The sequence below is a fragment of the Salvelinus alpinus genome, chromosome 29, assembly GCF_045679555.1.
Source record: "Salvelinus alpinus chromosome 29, SLU_Salpinus.1, whole genome shotgun sequence".
Lineage (NCBI taxonomy): Eukaryota > Metazoa > Chordata > Actinopteri > Salmoniformes > Salmonidae > Salvelinus > Salvelinus alpinus.
In genome coordinates, this window is record NC_092114.1 from 24,924,439 (window position 1) to 24,950,671 (window position 26,233).

Below are 26,233 nucleotides of genomic sequence, written 5' to 3' on the forward strand. Positions count from 1 at the left end.
TTTGGAAAAATTGCTCTTTGCTAAGAAGCTATTTTTGTTTCTTTGGGACAATTTTACTTGAAAACAATCAATTATGGTAAATAATCTTTACACATAAATTATTTGATATTGAGATAAAAATGGCTGCATTGGATCTTTAGTGTTTCATTCTATATGACATACTATGTTTGGCTCAAGTCCTGGTCAGCGGATTTAATTGGCAAAGTGCATGGGGTTGAAATGAATAGCTAAGTTTTATCTTTAATTTATGTCATAGTAACTAAATCTTGCATTCTCTGCTAAGCATCTGAGATGGGCACTCACACTACACTACAAAAGTATGTGGACACCCCTTCAAATTGGTGGATTTGGCTATTTCAGCCACACCCGTTGCTGACAGGTGTATAAAATCGAGCACACATGCAATCTTCATAGACAAACATTGGCAGTAGAATGGCCCGTACTGAAGAGCTCAGTGACTTTCAATGTGGCACCGTCATAGGAAGCCACCTTTCCAACAAGTCCGTTCGTCAAATCTCTGCCCTGCTAGACCTGCCTCGGTCAACTGTAAGTGATGTTATTGGGAAGTGGAAACGTCTAGGAGCAACAACAGCTCAGCCGCAAAGTGGTAGGCCACACAAGCGCACAGAACGGGACTGCTGAGTGCTGAAGCGCGTAGCTCGTAAAAATTGTCTCTACTCGGTTGCAACACTAACTTCCGAGTTCTAAACTGCCTCCGGAAGCAACGTCAGCCCAAAAACTGTTGGTCGGGAGCTTCATGAAATGGGTTTCCATGGCAGAGCAATGCCGAGCGTCGGCTGGAGTGGTGTAAAGCTTGTCGCCATAGGACTCTGGAGCAATGGAAACGTATTCTCTGGAGTGATGAATCACGCTTCACCATCTGGCAGTCCATCGGACAAATCTGGATTTGGTGGATGCTAGGAGTACGCTACCTGCCCGAATGCATATTGCAAACTGTGAAGTTTGGTGGAGGAGGATTAATGGTCTGGTGCTGTTTCTCATGGTTCCGGCTAGGCCCCTTAGTTCCAGTGAAGGGAAATCTTAATGCTACAACATAAAATAACATTATTTCGCCATGATTCCGTGCTTCCAACTTCGTGGCAACAGTTTGGGGATGCCAATGCCCCCGTGCACAAAACGAGGTCCATACAAAAATTGTTTCGAGATCGGTGTGGAAGAACTAGACTGGACTGGCCTGCACAGAACCCTGACCTCAACCCCATCAGACACCTTTGGGATGAATTAAACGCCGGCTGCGAGCCAGGCCTAATCTCCCAACATCACCTCACTAATGCTCTTGTGGCTGAATGTAAGCAAGTCCCCGCAGCAATGTTCCAACATCTAGAGGAAAGCCTTCCCAGAAGAGTGGAGGCTGTTAAAGCAGCAAAGGGGGACCAACTCCATATTAATGCCCATGATTTTGGAATGAGATGTTTGACGAGCAGGTGTCCACATTCTTTTGTCCATCCAGTGTATCTTGAAAGCGATAGCCATTAGATATTTTGGGGCACTATTAGAGTGCCACTTTTCCTACATATATTGTCCGGGAGGGCAGGGAAGCGGATATGCAACATTTGGGTGAAATTAAGATCTGATTGTATACTGAATCATGCAAAGAGTCTAAGAGTCTAATTCTAGGGTGAATTATTGGATTAAATACTATCATTGAGCCCCATCTGGACATTAGTGGGCAGCAAGGCTTGAAACCATCGCAGTTTCTAATTTCTACACTTGCTTCTTTTTTTTGCAGACATTGATCCGCTCAAGAATGTTTGGACACCCAAGGTCAGGATCGTTCTAACTGAAGGATCTCGGCCATGAAAGGCCAAATGTAACACATATGCACCACAGTGTAAGATTCAGTGTCACTTCTGTCATACATTTTTTGTCACAATGTCACACCTGTAGTGTTATCAACAACTGAAAAACAAATGTGAGGATGATCTTTGAGACGACAACGTTCAACACTAAATTGTATTCTTATCTCCTCAGCGCCAGTCCTGGGGCATCTTATCCCCTCGTCCATCATGTCAAGGATAGATTACTGTAATTGTCCTCTGTCTGGCGTGTCAGATTATTCACTGGGCTAGAATCAGGCTAAGAGGTATTTGCAGGGTCGTTTGTTATCAGGGGGATGAAGGAAAAGACAATGTGATGATCATATTTCACCTCCCTGCTTAATTAACCTTTGCTGCTTCACTCAGTCAGTGAATAGATCGGAGTGGGAGCGGCTTCGCTGCCTGTCACCCATAACCCTTGTGTGAACCATCACTGATGACAGATTGGATACACACGGTGCAGACCACCCTAACTGACGGTCCCCTGTGTCCAACACGAGTAGGACAGAGATTGCATCGACACTCATCAATTCAGTAGTTGTACAATTGGTACAATAACCGCATATGTGATTAAATGTAAATGTATCTTACAAGTTCAACTGGATTAATAGAACACAAACATTTTGGTAATAATACATTAAGATGTGAAAAAACTAAATAAATATTGGTTAATTGCACAAAGGTAAAGCAAAGCTAGAAATATAATATAGTAAATGAAACAACAAAATCATTTGAGATGTAAGACACCTCATGCTGTATCCCAACCGGCCGTGATTGGGAGTCTCATAGCGCGGCGCACAATTGGCCCAGCGTTGTCCGGGTTTGGTCAGTGTAGGCGGTCATTGTAAATGAGAATTTGTTCTTAACCGAATTACCTAGTTAAATAAAGGTTAAACAATATTTTTTTTTTTAAATGCGGTTTGAGACTACAGCTCTATTGCAGTTCAGTACATCAGACAATGTCCATTCCAAGATGTGACGATTGTCCTATGTCTTCAGTCACTTGATCTAAAGATACAGTATATCTTATATGGTTAACCAAACCCTTCCAAACGGTTAATGATTTGAGAAACCCATCTATTAACTGTATCTATGTGGGGTAAGCACCTTTATTGAATTGTGTGTGTATGATAATACATATATGTTTGTTAACGGAACATGTGTATATTGTAATGTGTGCCTTTGAAAGTTAATTAACGTCATGATATGGCTGTCTCTCATTGGTCAGATGCATCATGGGAAGTGCTATTTAAACTCATATATTTAAAAATTTTGTGAGACAGAGACTGGTAATGGGTTGGCATGCTGCTGGATTTTCAGGCATAGTTGAAGCCTGGGGTTTTCTTTTGAGCACTCTAAACAATGGGTTTATCCAGATAAGTTTATTAGGACTATCTTTTTGTTCATCAGCCTGTTTGTTATTTTGGTTGTAAATATTTGTTCAGTCGCCAGCATTATTCCTCACTTCCAAATAAAAGCTTCACCCTGGGCATAAAAATTTGCTCTCATTGTCTTGCCTCCTCACTGTTAAAATCTTACCGCATGTGCTAACCTCACACACCTTAGGATGACCTTGTTCTCAAAGACATTTTATGAGTGCTATGAGTTCAGATGAGAGCCATACTAAACCTAATGGCACCATTGAAATACATTTCTCTCCTGGGTGTATTTATGATTAAAGTTAATGCAAAGAGCAGCATTATAAATGGTGAGCACACAGTGTGACATCAGCTTCTGTGAGAATGACACTTTTGAAAGAGGTGCTGGCAACTGCCCTCATTTATAAAAACGCTGATGTTTGGAATGTTTTCCAAAGTAATTGGAATCATTGTAAACATGATGCCCAGTACAGTCAAAAATGCCTATTTTCGGAGTTTTATATATACAGTTTTATATATACAGTACAAGTCACAAGTTTGGACACCTACTTATTCCAGGGTTTTACCTTATTTTTGATATTTTCTACATTTTAGAATAATAGTGAAGACATCAAAACTATGAAATAACACATATGGTATACAGAAGATAGCCCTATTTGGTAAAAGACCAAGTCCATTTTATGGCAAGAACAGCTCAAATAAGCAAAGAGAAACAACAGTCCATCATTACATTAAGACATGAAGGTCAATCAAAACGGAACATTTCAAGAACTTTGAAAGTTTCTTCAGGTGCCGTCGCAAAAACCATCAAGCGCTATGATGAAACTGGCTCTCATGAGGACCGCCACAAAGTTATCTCTGCTGCAAAGGATAAGTTAATTAGAGTTAAACGCACCTCAGATTGCAGCCCAAATAAATACTTCACAGAGTTCAAGTAACAGACACATCTCAACATCAACTGTTCAGAGGAGAACGCATAAATCAGGCCTAAATGGTAGAAATTGGAGATTTTTGGTTCCAGCCGCCATGTCTTTGTGAGACGCATAGGTGAACGGATGAGCTCCACATGTGTGGTTCCCACCATGAATCATAGAGGAGGAGGTGTGATGGTGTGGGGTGCTTTGCTGGTGACACTGTCTGTGATATATTTTGAATTCAAGGCACACTTAACCAGCATGGCTACCACAGCATTCTGCAGCAATACGCCATCCCATCTGGTTTGCGCTTAGTGGAACTAGAATTTTTTTCACAACAAGACAATGACCCAACACATCTCCAGGCTGTGTAAGGGCTATTTGACCAAGAAGGAGAGTGATGGAGTGCTGCATCAGATGACCTGGCCTCCACAATCAGCTGACCTCAACCCAATTGAGATGGTTTGGGATGAGTTGGACCGCAGAATGAAGGAAAAGCAGCCAACAAGTGCTCAGCATAAGTGGGAAGTCCTTCAAACCTGTTGGAAAAGCATTCCAGGTGAAGCAGGTTGAGAAAATGCCAAGAGTGTACAAAAGCTGTCATCAAGGCAAAGGATGGCTACTTTGAAGAATCTCAAATATAAAATGTATTTTGATTTGTTTAACACTTTGTAACGACTGACGCCGGACAGGAGAAGCAGGTACGGGGAGTCAGACATTTATTAGGGAACAGATATAGAACAAGATAGGAACAGCGTCAGCACACGGGTAATATGGACATATGACAAACAATGCAGCAGCGGGGAACAGAGCTGGGGAACTGACAAATATAGGGGAGGTAATAAACAGGTGATTGAGTCCAGGTGAGTCCAATATCGCTGAAGCGCGTGACGTGGGAAGGCAGGTGTGCGTAATGATGGTGGCAGGAGTGTGTAATGCAGGGCAGCCTGGCGCCTGGCGCCCTCGAGCGCCAGGGGGGAAAAGCGGGAGCAGACCTGACAGTACCCCCCCTCTCTAGGGGTGCCACCCGGCGTCTCACCTGGGCATGCTTGCTGAGACATGGGCGCTGGGCAAGCCGGTTGGGGGTAAACTCCCAACGAACCGGCAGGGGCTCGGGAGCCTGGCGAGCCGGCTGAGGCATAAGAACCTGACGATCCGGCTGAGGCATGAACGCCTGTCGATTCCGCTGTGGCGTGGAAGCCCGATGATCCGGCGGAGCGTGACGTGGGATGGGAACCTGCCGAGCCAACCGAAGCAAGGAAACCTCTCGAGCTAGCTAGGACGTGGAAGCTCAACGAGCTGGCTTCGGCACCCCCAGTTCCATCGGTGGTGGAATCCAAGCCCAACTTCACCAACAAAACAAGAAAACTCATGGGCTGGCTGGGCGAAGAAGACCTGACGATCCGGCTGAGGCCTGAGGTGGGATGGGCGCCTTCCGAGCCACCTGGGGCAAGGAAACCTCTCGAAACAGCTAGGGCGTGGAAGCCCGACAAGCTGGCTAGGCACACCCGGTTCCATCGGCGGCGACCCAGGACCGAAGCCACCACCAACAGGAACGCCAGTACTCCCTGATGCTTCGTGTGATGGCTGCATTATTCTGTAACGACCGACGCCGGACAGGAGAAGCAGGTACGGGGAGTCAGACATTTAATAGGGAACAGACATAGAACAAGACAGGAACAGCGTCAGCACACGGGTAATATGGATATATGACAGACAATGCAGCAGCGGGGAACAGAGCTGGAGAACTGACAAATATAGGGGAGGTAATAAACAGGTGATTGAGTGAGTACAAGTGAGTCCAATATTGCTGAAGCGCTTGACGAGGGAAGGCTGGTGTGCGTAAATGATGGTGGCAGGAGTGCGTAATGCAGGGCAGCCTGGTGCCCTCAAACGCCAGGGGGGAAGAGCGGGAGTAGGCGTGACACACTTTTTTGGTTACTACATGATTCCATATGTGTTATTTTATACTGTTTATGTCTTCACTATTATTCTACAATGTAGAAAATAGTAAAAATAAAGAAAAACCCTTGAATGAGCAGGTGTCTCCAAACTCTTGACTGGTACTGTATTTCCACACTATGAGGTTGGAATAATACTGTAAAATTGTGAAAATTATGATAATGCCCTTTTAGTGTAAGAGCTGTTTGGAAAGACTACCTGAAATGCCTGCCTGTTTTGGTGGGATGGAGTTTTGGCCTGCCTGGTGACATCATAAGAAGGTACATTTTTTAATAGACCAATGAGAGTTCCAAACCTTTCTGCCAATAACAAATCGTTTTTGGTTTTCCCCACTAACAGACAGTCCTAGCAAAATTCTTGCTTGAGAAATTGCTCTTTGCTAGAAAAATCACTGTAAGGTACCTAATTGTTACCCAGAAATGATTTGATATTGGGATAAAAACAGCTGCATTGGACCTTTCAGAACTTGAAATTAGAGGTTGTGTCTTTAAAGTCTTGGCAAGTCTTTATAAAAGTGTCTCAAGAACGTTTCAAATTCCATCATATACTATCAATCACAGCTTCGGTGTCCAGGTATTAAGTGGCCCAAAAACTCAGTGTTGCGTCGTGCTTAAGAACTGCCCTTAGCTCTGGAATATTGGCAATATACCACACCCCCTCTGGCCTTATTGCTTCATTTAACTGCCTTTGGCTGCTTAATTGGGAACCATACCAATGTAGAGCTAAAGTGATTGCATACTAAATGACTGATTTTATGGTGTAATTTGTTTTTACAATTACATTTTGGCACCTGACACGCTGGTCTTGCTCACTGCTTAGTCGTGACAGAAAGGAAAGATAACTACAATAAATTATACAGCTAGAGTTCAAATCAAATCAAATCAAATTTTATTAGTCACATACACATGGTTAGCAGATGTTAATGCGAGTGTAGCGAAATGCTTGTGCTTCTAGTTCCGACAATGCAGTAATAACCAACAAGTAATCTAACCTAACAATTCCACAACTACTACCTTATACACACACACAAGTGTAAAGGGATAAAGAATATGTACATAAAGATATATGAATGAGTGGTGGTACAGAACGGCATGGCAAGATGCAGTAGATGGTATAGAGTACGGTATATACATATGAGATGAGTACTGTAGGGTATGTAAACATAAAGTGGCATAGTTTAAAGTGGCTAGTGGTACATGTATTACATAAAGATGGCAAGATGCAGTAGATGATATAGAGTACAGTATATACATATGAGATGGGTAATGTAGGGTATGTAAACATTATATTAAGTGGCATTGTTTAAAGTGGCTAGTGGTACATTTTTACATAATTTCCATCAATTCCCATTTTTAAAGTGGCTGGAGTTGAGTCAGTATGTTGGCAGCGGCCGCTAAATGTTAGTGGTGGCTGTTTAACAGTCTGATGGCCTTGAGATAGAAGCTGTTTTTCAGTCTCTCGGTCCCTGCTTTGATGCACCTGTACTGACCTCGCCTTCTGGATGATAGCGGGGTGAACAGGCAGTGGCTTGGGTGGTTGTTGTCCTTGATGATCTTTATGGCCTTCCTGTGACATCGGGTGGTGTAGGTGTCCTGGAGGGCAGGTAGTTTGCCCCCGGTGGTGTGTTCTGCAGACCTCACTACCCTCTGGAGAGCCTTACGGTTGTGGGCGGAGCAGTTGCCGTACCAGGCGGTGATACAGCCCGACAGGATGCTCTCGATTGTGCATCTGTAGAAGTTTGTGAGTGCTTTTGGTGACAAGCCGAATTTCTTCAGCCTCCTGAGGTTGAAGAGGCGCTGCTGCGCCTTCTTCACAACGCTGTCTGTGTGGGTGGACCAATTCAGTTTGTCCGTGATGTGTACACCGAGGAACTTAAAACTTTCCACCTTCTCCACTACTGACCCGTCGATGTGGATAGGGGGGTGCTCCCTCTGCTGTTTCCTGAAGTCCACAATCATCTCCTTTGTTTTGTTGACGTTGAGTGTGAGGTTATTTTCCTGACACCACACTCCGAGGGCCCTCACCTCCTCCCTGTAGGCCGTCTCGTCGTTGTTGGTAATCAAGCCTACCACTGTAGTGTCATCCGCAAACTTGATGATTGAGTTGGAGGCGTGCATGGCCACGCAGTCGTGGGTGAACAGGGAGTACAGGAGAGGGCTCAGAACGCACCCTTGTGGGGCCCCAGTGTTGAGGATCAGCGGGGTGGAGATGTTGTTAGGAAGTCCAGGACCCAGTTGCACAGGGCGGGGTCGAGACCCAGGGTCTCGAGCTTGATGACGAGTTTGGAGGGTACTATGGTGTTAAATGCTGAGCTGTAATCGATGAACAGCATTCTCACATGGGTATTCCTCTTGTCCAGATGGGTTAGGGCAGTGTGCAGTGTGGTTGCGATTGCGTCGTCTGTGGACCTATTGGGTCGGTAAGCAAATTGGAGTGGGTCTAGGGGGTCCGGTAGGGTGGAGGTGATATGGTCCTTGACTAGTCTCTCAAAGCACTTCATGATGACGGAAGTGAGTGCTACGGGGCGGTAGTCGTTTAGCTCAGTTACCTTAGCTTTCTTGGGAACAGGAACAATGGTGGCCCTCTTGAAGCATGTGGGAACAGCAGACTGGGATAAGGATTGATTGAATATGTCCGTAAACACACCAGCCAGCTGGTCTGCGCATGCTCTGAGGACGCGGCTGGGAATGCCGTCTGGGCCTGCAGCCTTGCGAGGGTTAACACGTTTAAATGTTTTACTCACCTCGGCTGCAGTGAAGGAGAGCCCGCAGGTTTTGGTAGGGGGCCGTGTCAGTGGCACTGTATTGTCCTCAAAGCGGGCAAAAAAGTTGTTTAGCCTGTCTGGGAGCAAGACATCCTGGTCCGCGACGGGGCTGGTTTTCTTTTTGTAATCCGTGATTGACTGTAGACCCTGCCACATACCTCTTGTGTCTGAGCTGTTGAATTGCGACTCGATTTTGTCTCTGTACTTGGGACTTAGCCTGTTTGATTGCCTTGCGGAGAGAATAGCTACACTGTTTGTATTCGGTCATGCTTCCGGTCACCTTGCCCTGGTTAAAAGCAGTGGTTCGCGCTTTCAGTTTCACGCGAATGCTGCCGTCAATCCACGGTTTCTGGTTTGGGAATGTTTTAATCGTTGCTGTGGGTACGACATCGTCAATGCACTTCCTAATGAACTCGCTCACCGAATCAGCATATTCGTCAATATTGTTGTTGGACGCAATGCGGAACATATTCCAATCCGCGTGATCGAAGCAGTCTTGAAGCGTGGATTCAGATTGGTCGGACCAGCGTTGAACAGACCTGAGCGCGGGAGCTTGTTGTTTTAGTTTCTGTTTGTAGGCTGGAATCAACAAAATGGAGTCGTGGTCAGCTTTTCCGAAAGGGGGGCGGGGGAGGGCCTTATATGCGTCGCGGAAATTAGTATAACAATGATCTAGGGTTTTTCCAGCCCTGGTAGCACAATCGATATGCTGATAGAATTTAGGGAGTTTTGTTTTTAGATTAGCCTTGTTAAAATCCCCAGCTACGATGAATGCAGCCTCAGGGTGTGTGGTTTCCAGTTTACAAAGAGTCAGATAAAGTTCGTTCAGGGCCATCGATGTGTCTGCTTGGGGGGGAATATATACGGCTGTGATTATGATTGAAGAGAATTCCCTTGGTAGATAATGCGGTCGACATTTGATTGTGAGGAGTTCTAGATCAGGTGAACAGAATGACTTGAGTTCCTGTGTGTTGTTATGATGATCACACCACGTCTCGTTAATCATAAGGCATACCCCCCCGCCCCTCTTCTTACCAGAAAGATGTTTGTTTCTGTCGGCGCGATGCATGAAGAAACCAGCTGGCTGCACCGACTCCGTTAGCGTCTCTTGAGTTAGCCATGTTTCCGTGAAGCAGAGCACGTTGCAATCCCTGATGTCTCTCTGGAATGCTACCCGTGCTCGGATTTCATCAACCTTATTGTCAAGAGACTGGACATTGGCGAGTAGTATGCTAGGGAGTGGAGCGCGATGTGCCCGTCTCCGAAGCCTGACCACGAGACCGCCTCGTTTGCCCCTTTTACGGCGTCGCACAGGGTCGCCGGCTGGGATCAGATCCATTGTATTGGGTGGAAGGCAAAACACTGGATCCGTTTCGGGAAAGTCATATTCCTGGTAGGAACGATGATGAGTTGACGTTAATCGTATATTCAGTAGTTCCTCCCGACTGTATGTAATGAAACCTAAGATTACCTGGGGTACCGATGTAAGAAATAACACATAAAAAAACAAAATACTGCATATTTTCCAAGGAACGCGAAGCGAGGCGGCCATCTCTTTTCGGCGCCGGAAGTTAGTTACATATACATGTCTGTCCTGAGCAGTTTATGCATAAAGTACAGCCCGATATATTAATGTGGAGTTTTTGGGAAGGGCTTTCCACTCCAAATTACTGAACATTTTACACTGTAATGGTTGAGGGATGCTGATACACTTTTTGCTGCTTTGTGGCAGTGCAGTTCAATATGAATTTAGCTTTTAACTGTATGTACTTGGGACCCTGCATTTAATTTCCCCTACAAAGTGTTTGGAAACAACTGTACTATTGATTCAATGATTTGCTTGTTAATGTGACTGATTCTTCTCTCAAGACAACATCTACAGTATGTTTGCAACTGACTTTAAGGTCAAATGCAGATCTGATTGTTAAAAGAAGATTATGTAAAATCTCACTTGGCAGAATTTAAAAAGACATTGTACAAGGTTCAAAGAAAACAAAATCGATGTCTGGAATACTGGGTACCTATTAAGGAGCCTGATGCTGTAGAAGCAAACATGCTAATAGTAATGCCATTATGATATAGGCCCATGCATGAAGGATCACATCTGACAGGAAAAAAGTGAATTATTTTTCCCCCAAGGGAAATGGTAAATCCTAATTTACAATACTCTGCACAGGCCTGCAGTCTAATGATAGAGGATCAGAGGTGGTCTTATCAAAGATGGCAGTAGCTCCAGGGGAAGAGATAGTCTGCGACACCAGTCTTCTGGTCATGAATTTGCATGAAGTCCTATTTCTGACTGGACTGCTTAGAGGAGTGGAGAAATTGTCTGACCTGTGACAGAGGGCTGTGAGATTCAGTATGATATAAGAGGGGCATTTGGAAGATTTTAATTCTAGGGAAGATAAGATAGAAAGAACCCTGGAGGATAATTTTTGGGATTCATTGTTGACTGTTAGTTCCTCAAAATCCTCAAGTTGTCTGAAAAGGACCATTGGCTTCTAACCCTGCTGTGCCAGATCTTGGGTAAAATTGCATTATAAGGGGCCCTGTATACAGTCCCTATGTGTATAACATACATAGCAACTACAGTAGATATCTGCAGCCACATCAGGTAGTTAATTCTGTATGTTAATTCCTTTTCAGTAGTGCTGAACAGCAGCTAGGCTGCCCGCATACAAATACAATAGTTAAGTACATTGCCTGGGTTCAAATTCCCTGTCAAACTTTGATTACGTTGAGACGTGGCAGCTTCAATTTCATTACTTATCAGTGGCTGTCTTGAGAAGAGCCGAAGCAGCATAGCCAATAACAGCTTCAATTCGACAGCCACTGACTGACTTCCTATGAGAGATGAGTTGAATTGAGAGCGAGAGCAACAGCTGGCTAATGTCAATAACTGTGGTTCAATCAGAGATGGGAACGTGCTTTTTCTGATGGCATTTCTGTCAGACAGAGCAGGTGGGTAAATTGGATTTTGGGGTGGTTTTGGTGTCCTAAGGCACTTTGCAGCTGCTGCTTTGAAGCTGGGCTGCTTGTGGCTCACCAGGTGGTGTATACCTGTAAAGCCTCAATAAGAAGTCGCACACAGGGCCGTTCTCAAGGGGCAATTCATCCCCCGGCAGCATCAACAGCGGACATTAAGATAGAGATTTTATCTTCTTGTGAAGGGCACAAACCAATCTTGCCTGGCTTTTGACCTCCATCAAGTGCCATAAATGTGCTGAACTTCTCAAATATTGTGTATTTTAGTTGAAGGGAGTCTGTTTGATGGGAAGTTTGTCCATTTTAAAGACCATTTAAATCCACTGCTGTTCTTGGCACTAAGCCACAAAATAAATGACATTCTACAGTCCTTTTTCTTTGAGAATATCAATAATAAATACAAGTTGTGTTTAATAAAAGTCCTTGGGGTGTGACACTTTATATAGCAACGTCCAATTAAAAGCTCATTAGTAGGGTATTAGCAAAATGGTTCCCTAACTATTTACAAAGAATAGTAAATTATGAGCAAATCATTTATTCATCCCCTCTTCTTTCTTTGGGCTCTGTACATACAGACACTGCCCTTTCAGAGGATGTGAAAAGCGCTTGACCTATAACATTGTCCTCTGGAGAGGTGTCAAGGACAGAAATAAACCTATTCAGATGCTCTGAGCTCTTCTCTGACTGCAGATGTCCATCTCTTTCTATTGGTCTTAAACCATGCTTCTCCACTGTCTATTAAAGGATATAACTTACAGTATAAGTGTTTCATGAGTTAAGCACACTCATACTCTATCATAACCCAAAATGTAAGGTTTAAATACATTTTAGAATCGCAGAATGTAGCTTTAAAGCAACTGATGAGCTACAAAGGAGTGACTAGTGAGCATTAGTTGTGGTGAGACAAGGAGGTGATCTGTCACTGTCCTCACTAACACTGACCTCAGATCAGAGGAGAAGAGTACATTCATTAACCTTTCACCCCCAATGTCCCTGGAGAGCAGGGTATGGCTCAATTCAAATGGAAGGCAGTCAATTCAGGAAGTCAACTGAAATTACAATTACATTATTGAAAAAAGGGCATATATTTCCAATGACTTCTCAATAAACAGAAAAGTAGAAGCTATTGATGTCAAAAGTTTTTACATTTCTGGATTTTATATTCAAATCACTTCCTGAATTGACTGATTTCAATTTGAATTGAGCCTAACCCTGCTGGAGATATAACCTGGGGCTATATCTAACACCTATCTGGGAAATGCAGCACATCATCGTACCCTATAAGGTGGTGCGGAAGGGGTTATCATTTTTTATCCAAAGTAATATCCCAAACTGTAAGAGTAGGCAAACATATTTCATATTTCAACCATGTCCCCCAATATTATAACATTTAATGTGTGGGGACATTTTGAAAGATTTGGTTTACAGTAAATGCATGTCAAAATAAATCCACAAACATAACACACAGCAATGCAGAAGTGGGTATATGATTCTGGATGATCTGTTAAACAGTAGCTTAGGTTTGTTTTAATTAGAAGCTTTTGAATATGATAAAATAAAAGAGACAGCTATTTAAAAAAGAGGAGAAAAAGTGATTTGTTGTTGATCTATTGATTAGTTTGAAATACAACAAAAACATGTTTTTAATTGACTGCTGTGCTGTGCATGATTGGCATTGTTACAGAGAAAGGTTTCTAATTAAAAGTGAAAACCGAAAGCGCTAATTGCCCAAATAATTTCTTGGAGAATTTACAGTTGACATTAGAAAATAAATATCTGTCTCTTCTAGTTGTAATTATACACAGTTAGAAGGCAGGATGATAGAAAGACTTAGACTGAAACAAAAAAAGAACATTAAAAGAAAAGCAAATAGCAAATCTAAGAACACAACACTATGACAAAAAGAAGAAAACTCATTGAGGACGACAGAGTGAAGAGGTGTAGGATTCTTCTCACTTTCAGAGCGCTATTTGTTGAGTCTCTCAGGGCTTTACAGGGATTACACTTTTATTTAAATGGACCTCCTCTCCTCTTACAAGTCTGTTCTGTTTTTAGGTGGTCAGGAAACTCCTTCCTAAGCGTCTTTGCGGTGATTGAAACAGAGGCTTACCTTGATAATGGGCGCTAAAGCCCCGATATCGATGGTTACTGTCGGTTACAAAATGTAGCCTCAGCCAGTTCTTGTTGCTGACAATAGGAGAAGGGACATTCATCCCAGATAACCTGAGGAAAAAAGAGGAGATAATCATTAGGCTTTTTACTGCATGCTCAAAGTCAGCAAGTTACAACACTGGTGTCTTTAAATGTGTCGGTCAATCTCTGCCACCTTTCACCGTAGATATGGAAGTGCGATATGTGATGGATTGAGACAAATCCAATGTAAAAAAACAGATATCTCTAGTTTAAACGTTCATATTTTGTGTCAATCGACTCTAGAGGGTTTATTGTCATTTTTTATCAGCGATCTACACAAAATACTTTGTAATATGAAAGTTGAAGAAAAATCTCAATTTAATATAATCCTTTTTTAAAATTCAGGCTGAAAAAGTCAAGAGGTGTGAATACTTTCTGAGGGCAGTGTATATCCACCATTAAAAAGGTCACACTCGTATACCTTAATATGCATAAAGAGTACAAAGTGTATCTGGTCCTCGCCCACAACACACGTCTGGAAGACGAGTAGCCTGCCTCTGAAGTGTGCAGGTGATTTGTCCACGTGACTGTGCAGCGCGGAGGAGGAGGAACAGAGCACAGAGGTCATACACAGACCTCTCTCGCCCCCCAGTTCCTCACACCCCCCACTTCCTCCGGCCTTTATTGATGACTGACGGGATGTGTCATTAAAGGACACGGTCACATGAATCAAGGCTGACTGGCCACCACAAGCTGGAGCTGTGCCATATCATTACCATTATCAATCTAAAGTCTTCTGCATTACCCACACTGAAACAGAGGCAGAGACACCAGACCCCTCCGGCTCAGAGCGCTGTCGGGTTTAACCTCAAACACCCCCTCCAATGCTAATTTTCTTCAACGCTTTTCAATGAGGAACATTCGATATTGGAATTGCAATTTGGTTTACTTTATGAATAGACTGGAATTGAAACGGAATTGATCCCAACCCTGGTATAGACCACATCCTAATTTGGGTTATACAGAACGTGTACAGTATGCAGGTGGGAAAATGTTAGGAACAGGCCCAATGTATAGAACTACACAGAAGTCCCAAAACGATAGCAGTGTGCAGCAGGTGTGGTGCTCTGCCTGTGTAAAACCATTTCATAATAAAACATTTATGGATGGCAAGCCTTAAAAATGTACAAGCGTTTGTGATCGAAGTCATCTGTGGAGGAACTGTCGTCTACTTGATCTAGCAGTGCATTAGCAGTAACTTAGTACATTAGTACATTAGCAGACCAAGAGGCAACCCCAGTTTATGTGACAGAAGATCACTGGCCGCGTGGAGGGTTTGTGTCACGGATCCCCCTGGAACTTTCGTTGCGCACACCTGTCCCTTATTCCCACTGATTAGTATTTGTATATATGTGCCCTTTGTTCACCATGGTGCTGTCGATTATTGTTACTATGTCCGCTGGTGCGTGTGAGTACCTGCGCTGTGTGTTTTGGGCTTTCGTGCGCCTGGTGGATTGTACAGATGATCACGGGCCTCGTCCCGTGTGTTAATAATTGTGCGCATGTGTATTTATTCGAGGTACTCCTCGCTCTTTTGTTTGGGTTTCAACCCTGTATTTTATGTACTTGTTTGTTTGGTCTTCGTCCTTATGCCCTTGCACGGCACACCGTAATTTGGGGCGTAATAAAAAACCCTATTATGCATGCCTACGTCTGTCTCATTGTTACCAACGTGACAGAATAATCGACCATTGAAGGAAACAGTGGGAATGGTCCGACCGATGACGCTGCGACTGGTCTGTCCGGCACCGCTGCAATTTCGTCAGCTGCAACTGAGTCGTCCGATGTCGCCACCACGGGTCCGTCCGACAACGCAACTTCAGCAGTCACAACTGGCCCGTAAGACGCCGCCACAACCGGGCCGGTTGGGTTTCAACCCTGTATTTTATGTACTTGTTTGTTTGGTCTTCGTCCCTGTGCCCTTACACAGCACGCCGTAATTTGGGGTATAATAAAAAACCTTATTACGCCTTCCTGCGCCTGTCTCCTGAATCATTCATGCCAGCGTGACAGTTAGGGTACCAGCACCGAGTTTCCCATCCAATAATATAAATTTTTATTAAATTAGTCGGCATTCTGCGTTGGACCAGTCAAAAACACTATGAAATAACACATTTGGAATCATGTAGTAACCAAAAAAGTGACAAATATTTGAGATTCTTCAAAATTGGCCACCCTATGCCTTGATGACAGCTTTCACACTCTTGGCATTCTCTCAACCAGCTTCATGAGGTAGTCACCTAGAATGCATTTCAATATTAATTTGTGGAATTTCTTTCCTTCGCATTTGAGCCAATCAGTTGATTTGTGACAAGGTAGGGTTTGTATACAGAAGATAACCCTATTTGGGAAAAGACCAAGTCCATATTATGGCAAGAACAGTTCAAGTCAGCAAAGAGAAACAACAGTCCATCATTACTTTAAGACATGAAGGTCAGTCAATGTGGAACATTTTAAGAACTTTGAAAGTTTCTTCAAGTGCAGTTGCAAAACCCATCAAGCACTATGATGAAACTAGCTCTCATGAGGACCACCATGGGAAAGGAAGACCCAGAGTTACCTCTGCTGCAGAGGATAAATCGGCAATTAACTGTACCTCAGTATGCAGCGCAAATAAATGCTTTACATAGTTCTATTAACAAACACATCTAAACATCAACTGTTCAGACTGCGTGAATCTGGCCTTCGTGGTTGAATTGCTGCAAAGAAACCAACCGATAAGAAGAGACTTGCTTGTGCCAAGAAACACGAGCAATGGACATTAGACCAGTGGAAAGCTGTCATTTGGTCTGATGAGTCCACATTTGAGATTTTTGTTTCCAACTGCCGTGCCTTGGTAAGATGCAGAGTACGTGAACGGATGATCTCTGCATGTATGGTTTCCACCGTGAAGCATGGAGGAGGTGTAATGGTTGTGGCGGTGCTTTGCTGGTGACACTGTCAGTGATTTATTTAGAATTCAAGGCACACTTAACCAGCATGGCTACCACAGCATTCTGCAGCGATACGCCATCCCATCTGGTTTGCGCTTAGTGGGACTATCATTTGTTTTTCAACAGGACAATGACCCAAAACACACCTCCAGGCTGTGTAAGGGTTATTTGATCAAGAAGGAGAGGATGACCTGGCCTCCACAATCAGCTGACCTCAACCCAATTGAGATGGTTTGGGATGAGTTGGACACAAGAGTGAAGGAAAAGCAGCCAGCAAGTGCTCAGCACATGTAGGAACTCCTTCAAGACTGTTGGAAAAGCATTCCTGTTGACTACCTCATTTGTTTAACACTTTTTTGGTTACTACATGATTCCTTATGTGTTATTTCATAGTTTCGATGTCTTCACTATTATTCTACAATGTAGAAAATAGTAAAAATAAAGAAAAACCCTTGAATGAGTAGGTGTGTCCAAACTTTTGACTGGTACTGTAATTCTAGCAGATCGACAGTGCTGTCACACACATAAACACACCCTCATCACCACCCCTCCACCCCCACCCTCCCCCTATCCCTGCCTTCTCCTAAATCACTGTAAAAGGCAAAATAAAGTTTTATATGGATAAGTGTAATTTAATCAACATATCTCACGCCAAGGTGTCTATAAACACAGGGAGTGGTAAACAACCATGATGTAAGTGAATGGAGAAGGGATAAGTATGGTTTACTGCATATAGGTTTAAAGGGATAGTTCACCTAAACTTCAAAATGACATATTAGTTTATGGACAAAGACAGACAGCATTCTACGCTTTGGTTTTGTTAACCTTGCCATGTTGTAATTTGGGTGAACTATCCCTTTAACACCAGTAGTATGTCTACTTGGTACATAAAGATCATGCTGGAAGTGGTACCCTATGAGTGAATCATGCTTGGGCACTTAATAATGTGTTCATTTTGATTGATAACCAGTGGTTGGTGAACTAGCCCAAAACGGCCACTTCATGTCATTCAATTAAGTGCTACAGTTGTGAACACATACATCCCAGTACACTACTCTACTCTGTGACATTCAGAGGTCTTTCATTCTTGTCCCTATCAGAATAATTGTCATGATTATTCAAAGGCCTAGAGTGTGTCATGGAGATGAGGAGATGTGAACAGACCACACCAAGGCTTATTACCCTTACAGAAAAACCAAATTATTTCACATGTGAAATCATGTGAAAGTGTGTTTTTGGAATACTTAACACATGTTGCTTTACATGTTGTCACGTTATCACATTAACTTTGTATAATATCATGAAAACATGTTTTTGGAACAATTCACATGTGATTACATCTAAAAAATTAATGTGGTTTTTCCGTAATTCCTCTCCACCACCAACCACACCGTCAGCCAGTCCTCTTTTCTTTAACTTTTTGTGGTAAAAAGGTAGTGTGTTGATTGTACTGTAGTATGGGCTGGGGCCCATGGTGCAGAGACCGTGACGTCCCCAATGGGACTCAGGAGGTAATTGATTACACATGCCAGTCTCAAAGCTTTGGCATTTTCTCCGTCTCACCTTCATTTGCGGAAATATAAATGACATAAACATTGGCTGCATGAGAGAAGATAGAGAGAGCGAGAGAGGTGAAGAGAAGAGAGAGAGAGAGAGAGAGAGAGAGAGAGAGAGAGAGAGAGAGAGAGAGAGAGAGAGAGAGAGAGAGAGAGAGAGAGAGAGAGAAAGAAAGGAATGGGGGAAACAGAGAGTGTGAGAGAGAGGAAGGGAGAACAGAAAGAGAGAGAGAGAGAGAGAGAGAGAGAAAGAAAGGGAGAGGAGAGCAGAGAGAAAGAGAGAGAGAGGAAGGGAGAGCAGAAAGAGAGAGAGAGAGAGAGGAAAGGAGAGGAGAGCAGAGAGAAAGAGAGGGCCACCGCCCCCACAGCAACAGTGTGGGACTATTCACTGAGGCATTTACAATGAATTTCCTGTCTTTCTGGGTTCTGAAAGCCGTTCAAGGTCTCAGAAATAACACAGTATGAATTGATAGTGACAAGAAGAGGCAACAGTGGTGAGACTTTTAAGGGGGCTACGTAGCAACAATGTTGCCGATTTGTCATCATAGTACTCAAGCATTCTTAATGCAATTCTAATATTAACTTTAACATCCCTGCAGTGCTGGCTGAAAGTGCATCACTCAGGCACACACGCACGCACACACACACTATGTTAGTATTCTTATCTTTCATTACTTCTTATTGTTGTTGCATTGTCGAGAAGAAACCTGGAAGTAAGCATTTCATTGGACAGTGTGTGTGTCCCGTACCTACGACTAATTACATTTGAAACTTGAAACACACACACATACAAAAGTCAAGACACTGGATTAAATTAATGTGCTAAAGACTTATGTCTCTCTTAGCCTCTTACAGGGGATGATGTCATCCCCTCTGAACACATAAGCACACACACAAGCACACACACACACACACACACACACACACACACACACACACACACACACACACACACACACACACACACACACACACACACACACACACACACACACACACACACACACACACACACACACACACAGAAAAAGACACACACACACAGGGAGGGGAGAAACAGAGAAGCAGGGCTGGCCTCTGCATCAGCTCTGGGCTCCAGGCAGGCAGTGTAGCTGGCAGATGCCTCATCAATCACCACCCAGGCCTCAGAGACGGATGGGAGGCCGCTGGGAAGCGGCGCGCGTCTCTCCATCAAACTGATGTTTTGAAAGTAAGTAATCAGTGTTCTCCATGGGCACTCCTTCTGTGGCAGAGCCCTCCACCTTCCTCCTCCGCACCACTCCCCTCCTCCCTCATTCCCCTCCTCCCTCGTTCCCCTCCCTCTCCTCTCCTGATGCACTGACTGCCTCCTCACACTTTGATACAGCGAGTCAAGGCCTCTCCACCCCATTGGATTCTGGGAACTATATTTCATCTGTTTCATTGCAGCATGCAGGGTCGACGTGGAGCTGTCCAAAATGCAGTCTGGGCTCCGTGTGTAGGGGGTCATACCTTTTGCCCAAGACCGCAACAAAACACAAACACAACAGTCATTTGCTGTAATGCTCCTCTGAAATCTAAAACACTGTGGTCAAAACAAATCGAATGACACAATAGGGGGATGCGTTTTTCGGAGGCTGAGATTATATTTATCCAAATGATATCCTTCGCTGCAGTAAATGGCTGCCAGAGGCCTCATTTGCAAGCCGTAATACAATCCTTCCAGTCTCAGAACAACATTAATGGATCTGAGAGAAAAAGGGGAAAACATTACTCAACCAGCCTAGCCTTTCTTCACAAATAGACAGGAATAACAGAGTACCATTTCAGTGTTTCCAATACAGTACATATCTAAACCCTTCAGCAACAATACAAAATGCTTGCAGTTAAGCAAGACTTGAATGATTACATTACTGTACATATTGGGCCGTCATAGTTAATCAGTTCACTCAAGTTAACTTTTTGACATTTTTGTGCACACATTTTTTTTATTGTTATTAATCGTATTGTCTGAAAGTGTTCAAAATACACAGAAAAGATCCCAAATAAATAATATATACTGTTAAAAAACAACAACGTAAAAACAAGTTGACATCGAGGTTAAAGAAAATGTACATTCTCAATTTACCAACGTTTTATAACCGTTACTTTAGACAAAATCAAGACGTCAATATTCCTGTAAAAAAATTTTTTATGAAAAATCTTAAATTACAGATTAATTTGAGCAAATTCAGAATTTGCGATTAATCACAGCAGATCCTGCGATTAACTTGATTACATTTTTAAAAATTGTTTTACATCCCTAATCTGTGAGGTGTGGCTGTTCGGTACCTGCAGCAAAGTGTATAATGCTGTATCAATGTATTGAAACACATGACTCATTCATAATTGAAGAATTTCTTATTATAATATATCCTTACAAAAAGGACAACACCTACATAAATGGTACCCCGTGTGAGGACTATCCCCTCCAATGCTAATAAAAGTTGGGCTCTCCCCTTGCTCTACCCAGACATCCCTGTTGCTGCTGGTCCCTCTTGAAATGAACACTGAGTTTGGGTTCGAACCAGCACCTCCATTCCATTGGCTATCAGACTTGAGAAACAGGAAGGCAACTTGGCACAGAGGATAATAAATTGACTTTCTAAAGGCAGCTAATGACCTCACAACGCTTTCACCCAGAAACACAATTCATCACTATTGTCAGACCCCCCAATATACATTTCAATGATGTATCCTTGCACTGTAAACAAATACTTAAAGACCACCCTGGCAATCTTATAACATAATCAGATTTAGGGAAGGTACTAAGCAAGATTTAGGGAATTGATTAAAGCTATTTGGGCAACGATAAAGATGTTCAGAGATTTTGACAGTGTTCAAAAATTCAAACCCCTGCTAAATGATGGTCTCATGCCAATCTGTCCTACTAACCATTGGAATGTTGGGCCGGGTTGACCAAAGCTACCCGTTTTTTTCTTCTTCTTCTATCTAGATATCTAACACAATAAAACCAACTATATAAGGAGGTCATTTCTATTCTTGCAGTGAATGTGGAGTATTGATTCAATATAAAGACTGCCACAGAGGGGCTTGGTCTTCCTAAAGGTGATGCTGACTTCAGATCAGGTTCAATAGCATACACTCTCCTATCGCAATGACTCTTGGTTTGACCGTCATTCAAATGTGCAAAATCAGAAATCTGGTCCCCTACTGTGTTCTGGAGTCCACACCAGCATGACATAATGTACTAATAGGTGAAACAACCTTTGAGTATGAGTAATAAACACATACTGCACAGGACATTCCAAAACACAATACCTAATTAATTTACTGGGACACGGATCTGGAGGCAGCCTTGTTTTAAAAAGAGGCTCGATTTAATTCAAGAAAATATACAAAATCAGAAATACAGCCAAACTACACTATTATACCCAAAACCAGGGAGGTGTGAGAAATCTGACAATACATTTTAGAGAAAATAAGTGGAGACTGGAGAGGTTTCCAACACAACTGAAATTCCTCCACTATTTACTGTATTATAAACACATAAAGTTGCTGGAATAAAAGGTTGCCTGCAGGTGCTCTGCTGATGCTTGACAGACTTTTCCATTTATTATGACACATTTTTTAAAGTTCCACTGAAGAACCCTCAATCAATTAATCCCAAGGTGGTGTGGCTGAGTTACAAATTCAATTGGCTCCCAGAAGTGAATTCAGCTTAGTTGTATTCCTTCGTGTTTGCCCTTGCTGTAGATGAGAAATAGAATGAGAACCTCTCAAGTGGATAAATCAAAAGATAGTCAGACATACAGTAAGTACATTTTTTCATGAAAATAAATTCCTGACAAATGTGTCATTCACAGCCATTATGTAAGGATGTTTCATGAATCAGTTGCATCTGTAGGAATGTAAATAAAAGAAGAAAACAATGTCCATAGTAGGCTCTGACATAGAATACACAAATATAACCATGGTAGCCACCATTAAAAAGGGATATCATTAGGGTAAATGTGACTAATCTTTACACCTGGGGCTCCAGATAGTGCACAGAAATGAAAGTGACCTTTGTCATCAGCATCTTGTGATGTCATCAACATCCTCAGAATAGACAGGTCACCGGCAGGATGAGCTTCTATTATTGTTAGTAACAGCACAAAAGCAGAATACTGTATTTGTTTCAATGCACTTTTACCCTGCTTCATGGGGCAATGGAAGTAATCAATCAACGTCTGAGAGCATCGACCAAGAAATGTTTATTTTCCTATACAAACAAGAAACCTAACAGTTTGGGCAACAAGCGATTCCACCAATTTCTGAAACACTCTCAGCATGCTAACGTATGGCCTGTCAGGAGTCTGTAGACCATTGAAGTACTTCATAGAGTACCTAGCAAACTGGATTCCTATGAAAAAGATGATTGACTTGAAGGGAAAAACCAATCCAGCTGCCCACGGCATGCAATATGACCTTACAATAATAAACTAAAACAGTGGATATCCTCACATGGACACATTTTGTCTTATGCTACATACGGCATGGTATGTTCCCCTTATGCAGCACTCATCATGCCTGTGTTCGTGAGGGAAAACAGCTCTATTATGGTGTGCCAGAAACAAACACAGACATCATGTCAATCTCCTCCCCTGGTTGAATATTACGCAGTAGCCATGTTCTGTATGATCACCTTGCCTGTCTGTCTTCTTCCTCCATCGACCAAACCTCTTCCCAGCCAGTACCTTTAAAATCCTCCCCTCCTCCTGTATGTATGTATACGTATATATATATATATATATATAGTACCAGTCAAAAGTTTGGACACACCTACTCATTCAAGGTTTTTTCTTTATTTTGACTATTTTCTACATTGTCGAATAATAGTGAAGACATCAAAGCTATGAAATAAGCTATGAAATATATGGAATCATGTAGTAACCAAAAAAGTGTTAAACAAATATATTTTATATTTGTGATTCTTTAAAGTAGCCACGTTTTGCCTTGATGACAGCTTTGCACACTCTCGGCATTCTCTCAGCCAGCTTCATGAGGTAGTCACCTGGAATGCATCTCAATTAACAGGTGTGCCTTGTTAAAAGTTAATTTGTGGAATGTCTTTCCTTCTTAATGCCTTTGAGGCAAGCAGTTGTGTTGTGACAAGGTAGGGGTGGTATACACAAGATGGCTCTATTTGGTGAAAGACCAAGTCCATATTATGGCAAAAACTGCTCAAAAAAGCAAAGAGAAACGACAGTTTATCATTACTTTAAGACATGAAGGGCAGTCAATGCGGAAACTTTGAAAGTTACTTCAAGTGCAGTCGCAAAAACCATCAAATGCTATGATGAAACTGGCTCTCATGAGGACCCAGAGTTACCTCTGCTGCAGAGGATACGTTCATTAGAGTTAATTGTACCACAGATTGCAGCCCAAATAAATGCTTCACAGAGTTCAAGTAAAAGACACATCTCAACATCAACTGTTCAGAGGAGACTTCGTGAATGAGGCCATCGTGGTCGAATTTCTGCAAAGAAACCACTACTAAAGGACACCAATCAGAAGAAGAGACTTGTTTGACTCAAGAAACACGAACAATGGACATTAGACCAGTGGAAATCTGTAATTTGGACTGATGAGTCCAAATTTGAGATTTCTGGTTCCAACTGCAATCAATTTGTAAGATGCAGAGTAGGTGAACGGATGATCTCTGCATGTGTGGTTCCCACCGTGAAGCATGTAGGAGGAGGTGTGATGGTGTGGTTGTGCTTTGCTGGTGACACCGTCTGTGATTTATTTAGAATTGAAGGCACACTTAACCAGCATGGTTACCAAAGCATTCTGCCGCAATACGCCATACCATCTGGTTTGCGCTTAGTGAGACTATTGTTTGTTTTTCTACAGGACAATGACCCAAAACAGACCTCCAGGCTGTGTAATGGTTATTTGACCAAGAAGGAGAGTGATGGAGTGCTGCATCAGATGACCTGGCCTCCGCAATCACCTGACCTCAACCCAATTGAGATGGTTTGGGATGAGTTGGACTGCAGAGTGAAGGAAAAGCATATGTGGGAAGTCTTTCAAGATTGTTGGAAAAGCATTCCTCATGAATCTGGTTGAGAGAATGCCAAGAGTGTGCAAAGCTGTCATCAAGGCAAACGGTGGCTATTTGAAGAATCTCAAACATGAAATAGATTTTGATTTATGTAACACTTTTTTGGTTACTACATGATTCCATATATGTTATTTCATTGTTTTGATTTCCTCACTATAATTCTACAATGTAGAAAAGAGTAAAAATAAAGAAAAACCCTTGAATGAGCAGGTGTGTCCAAAGTTTTGTCTGGCACTGTATATATTTGCTAAAAAATATATGGGGGATTGGAAGTGATGCAGACAATTACATTGATGGAAGATACAATCTATCTGCATAACGGCCTACACCTTAATCACTTGAAGTCACTGCTTCTTCAATCAAAGGAAGCTGTTTGAAAGCTGTTTCAGAGGTAAGGGCAATATATGTGAGGTTTGTGAACAGGTTAACATTTTCAACACTCCTTTGATCACAGGATCCCGGCCCATCATTCACTACAAGTTCATATCGGTGGTATTTATGAAGCCTGTAGTAATCTACCAGCCCAAAGAGAGGCACTGTTGCTGTATCAAGTCCAGTCTACTGACAATTAGGCAGACAACTAGTTTAGCGGAAAGAGTGATCAACGCATTTGTCTAAGCCTTCTCATGCATTGTCAGTTATCTTATGCCAAAATTAAACTAAACTTTTCTTCCTCATATTCTCATACATGTCCTGATATTCACTGTTTGCAAATATTCCACTCTTGTCATCGTTGTCTTGTGAAGTTTCAGTGACGATAACTAATTCCTTTTCCACTCTTTAAATGATCCACGTTGCAAACCAGGGCCAGTGGTGCATCCTGGGAGGAAGTTAATTATTGTTCTATGGCTCCGTCTCGTGATTGAGAGTCCAATGCCTCATTCATAAACTGTTGCCTGTACCATCGTGGTTCTGCATGAAAGATCCGGGAGACAACTACCTTCAACGGCAATCAATAGTCATAGTGTGCTGCCAGACATATCTTCAGCTAGTTCAGACAGGCTTGTTGTTAAGCAACCTCACCTCAACAGTCAGTCTATAATGTTCAGGAGAGGGAAAGGTAAGGTGGCTGGTGGCTGTACCCATACATTTGTAATGCTTTGCTCAGGGACACTGCCATCACTCCACCTTTACCTGCTGGAACATGGCAGCCATCCCAGAGATGAGGAACCGGGGGCGGGGGGGGGCACAAACCCACCGTAGCGGGACCAGACAGGACTGGCAAAAAGTGCTTTTCACTGACGAGTCGTGGTTTTGTCTGAGGCGGTGTGTGACAGCATCATCGGACTGAGCTTGTTGTCATTGCAGGCAATCCTCCTCCCTTATGTGGTACCCTTCCTGCAGGCTCATCCTGACATGGCCCTCCAGCATGACAATGTCACTAGCCATACTGCTCGTTCTGTGCGTGATTTTCTACAAGACAGGAATGTCAGTGTTTTGGCCAGCGAAGAGCCCGGATTTCAATCCCATTGAGCACGTCTGGGACCTGTTGGATCGGAGGGTGAGGGCTAGGGCCATTCCCCTCAGAAATGTCTGGTAACTTGCAGGTGCCTTGGTGGAAGAGTGGGGTAACATCTCACAGCAAGAACTGGCAAATCTGGTGCAGTCCATGAGGAGGAGA

At 42.9% G+C, this 26,233-nt stretch overlaps 1 protein-coding gene across 2 annotated transcripts in view; it reads right to left on the bottom strand.

Annotated features, from left to right (window-relative positions):
- Positions 1 to 26,233, bottom strand: part of LOC139559367 (CUB and sushi domain-containing protein 3-like) — a 700,638-nt gene that overhangs the window by 371,817 nt on the left and 302,588 nt on the right. For both annotated transcript variants that reach the window (XM_071375335.1, XM_071375334.1), the window contains exon 6: positions 13,953 to 14,065. In XM_071375335.1, coding sequence (XP_071231436.1) covers positions 13,953 to 14,065 — 113 coding nt within the window. The remainder of the gene's footprint in view (positions 1 to 13,952; positions 14,066 to 26,233) is intronic.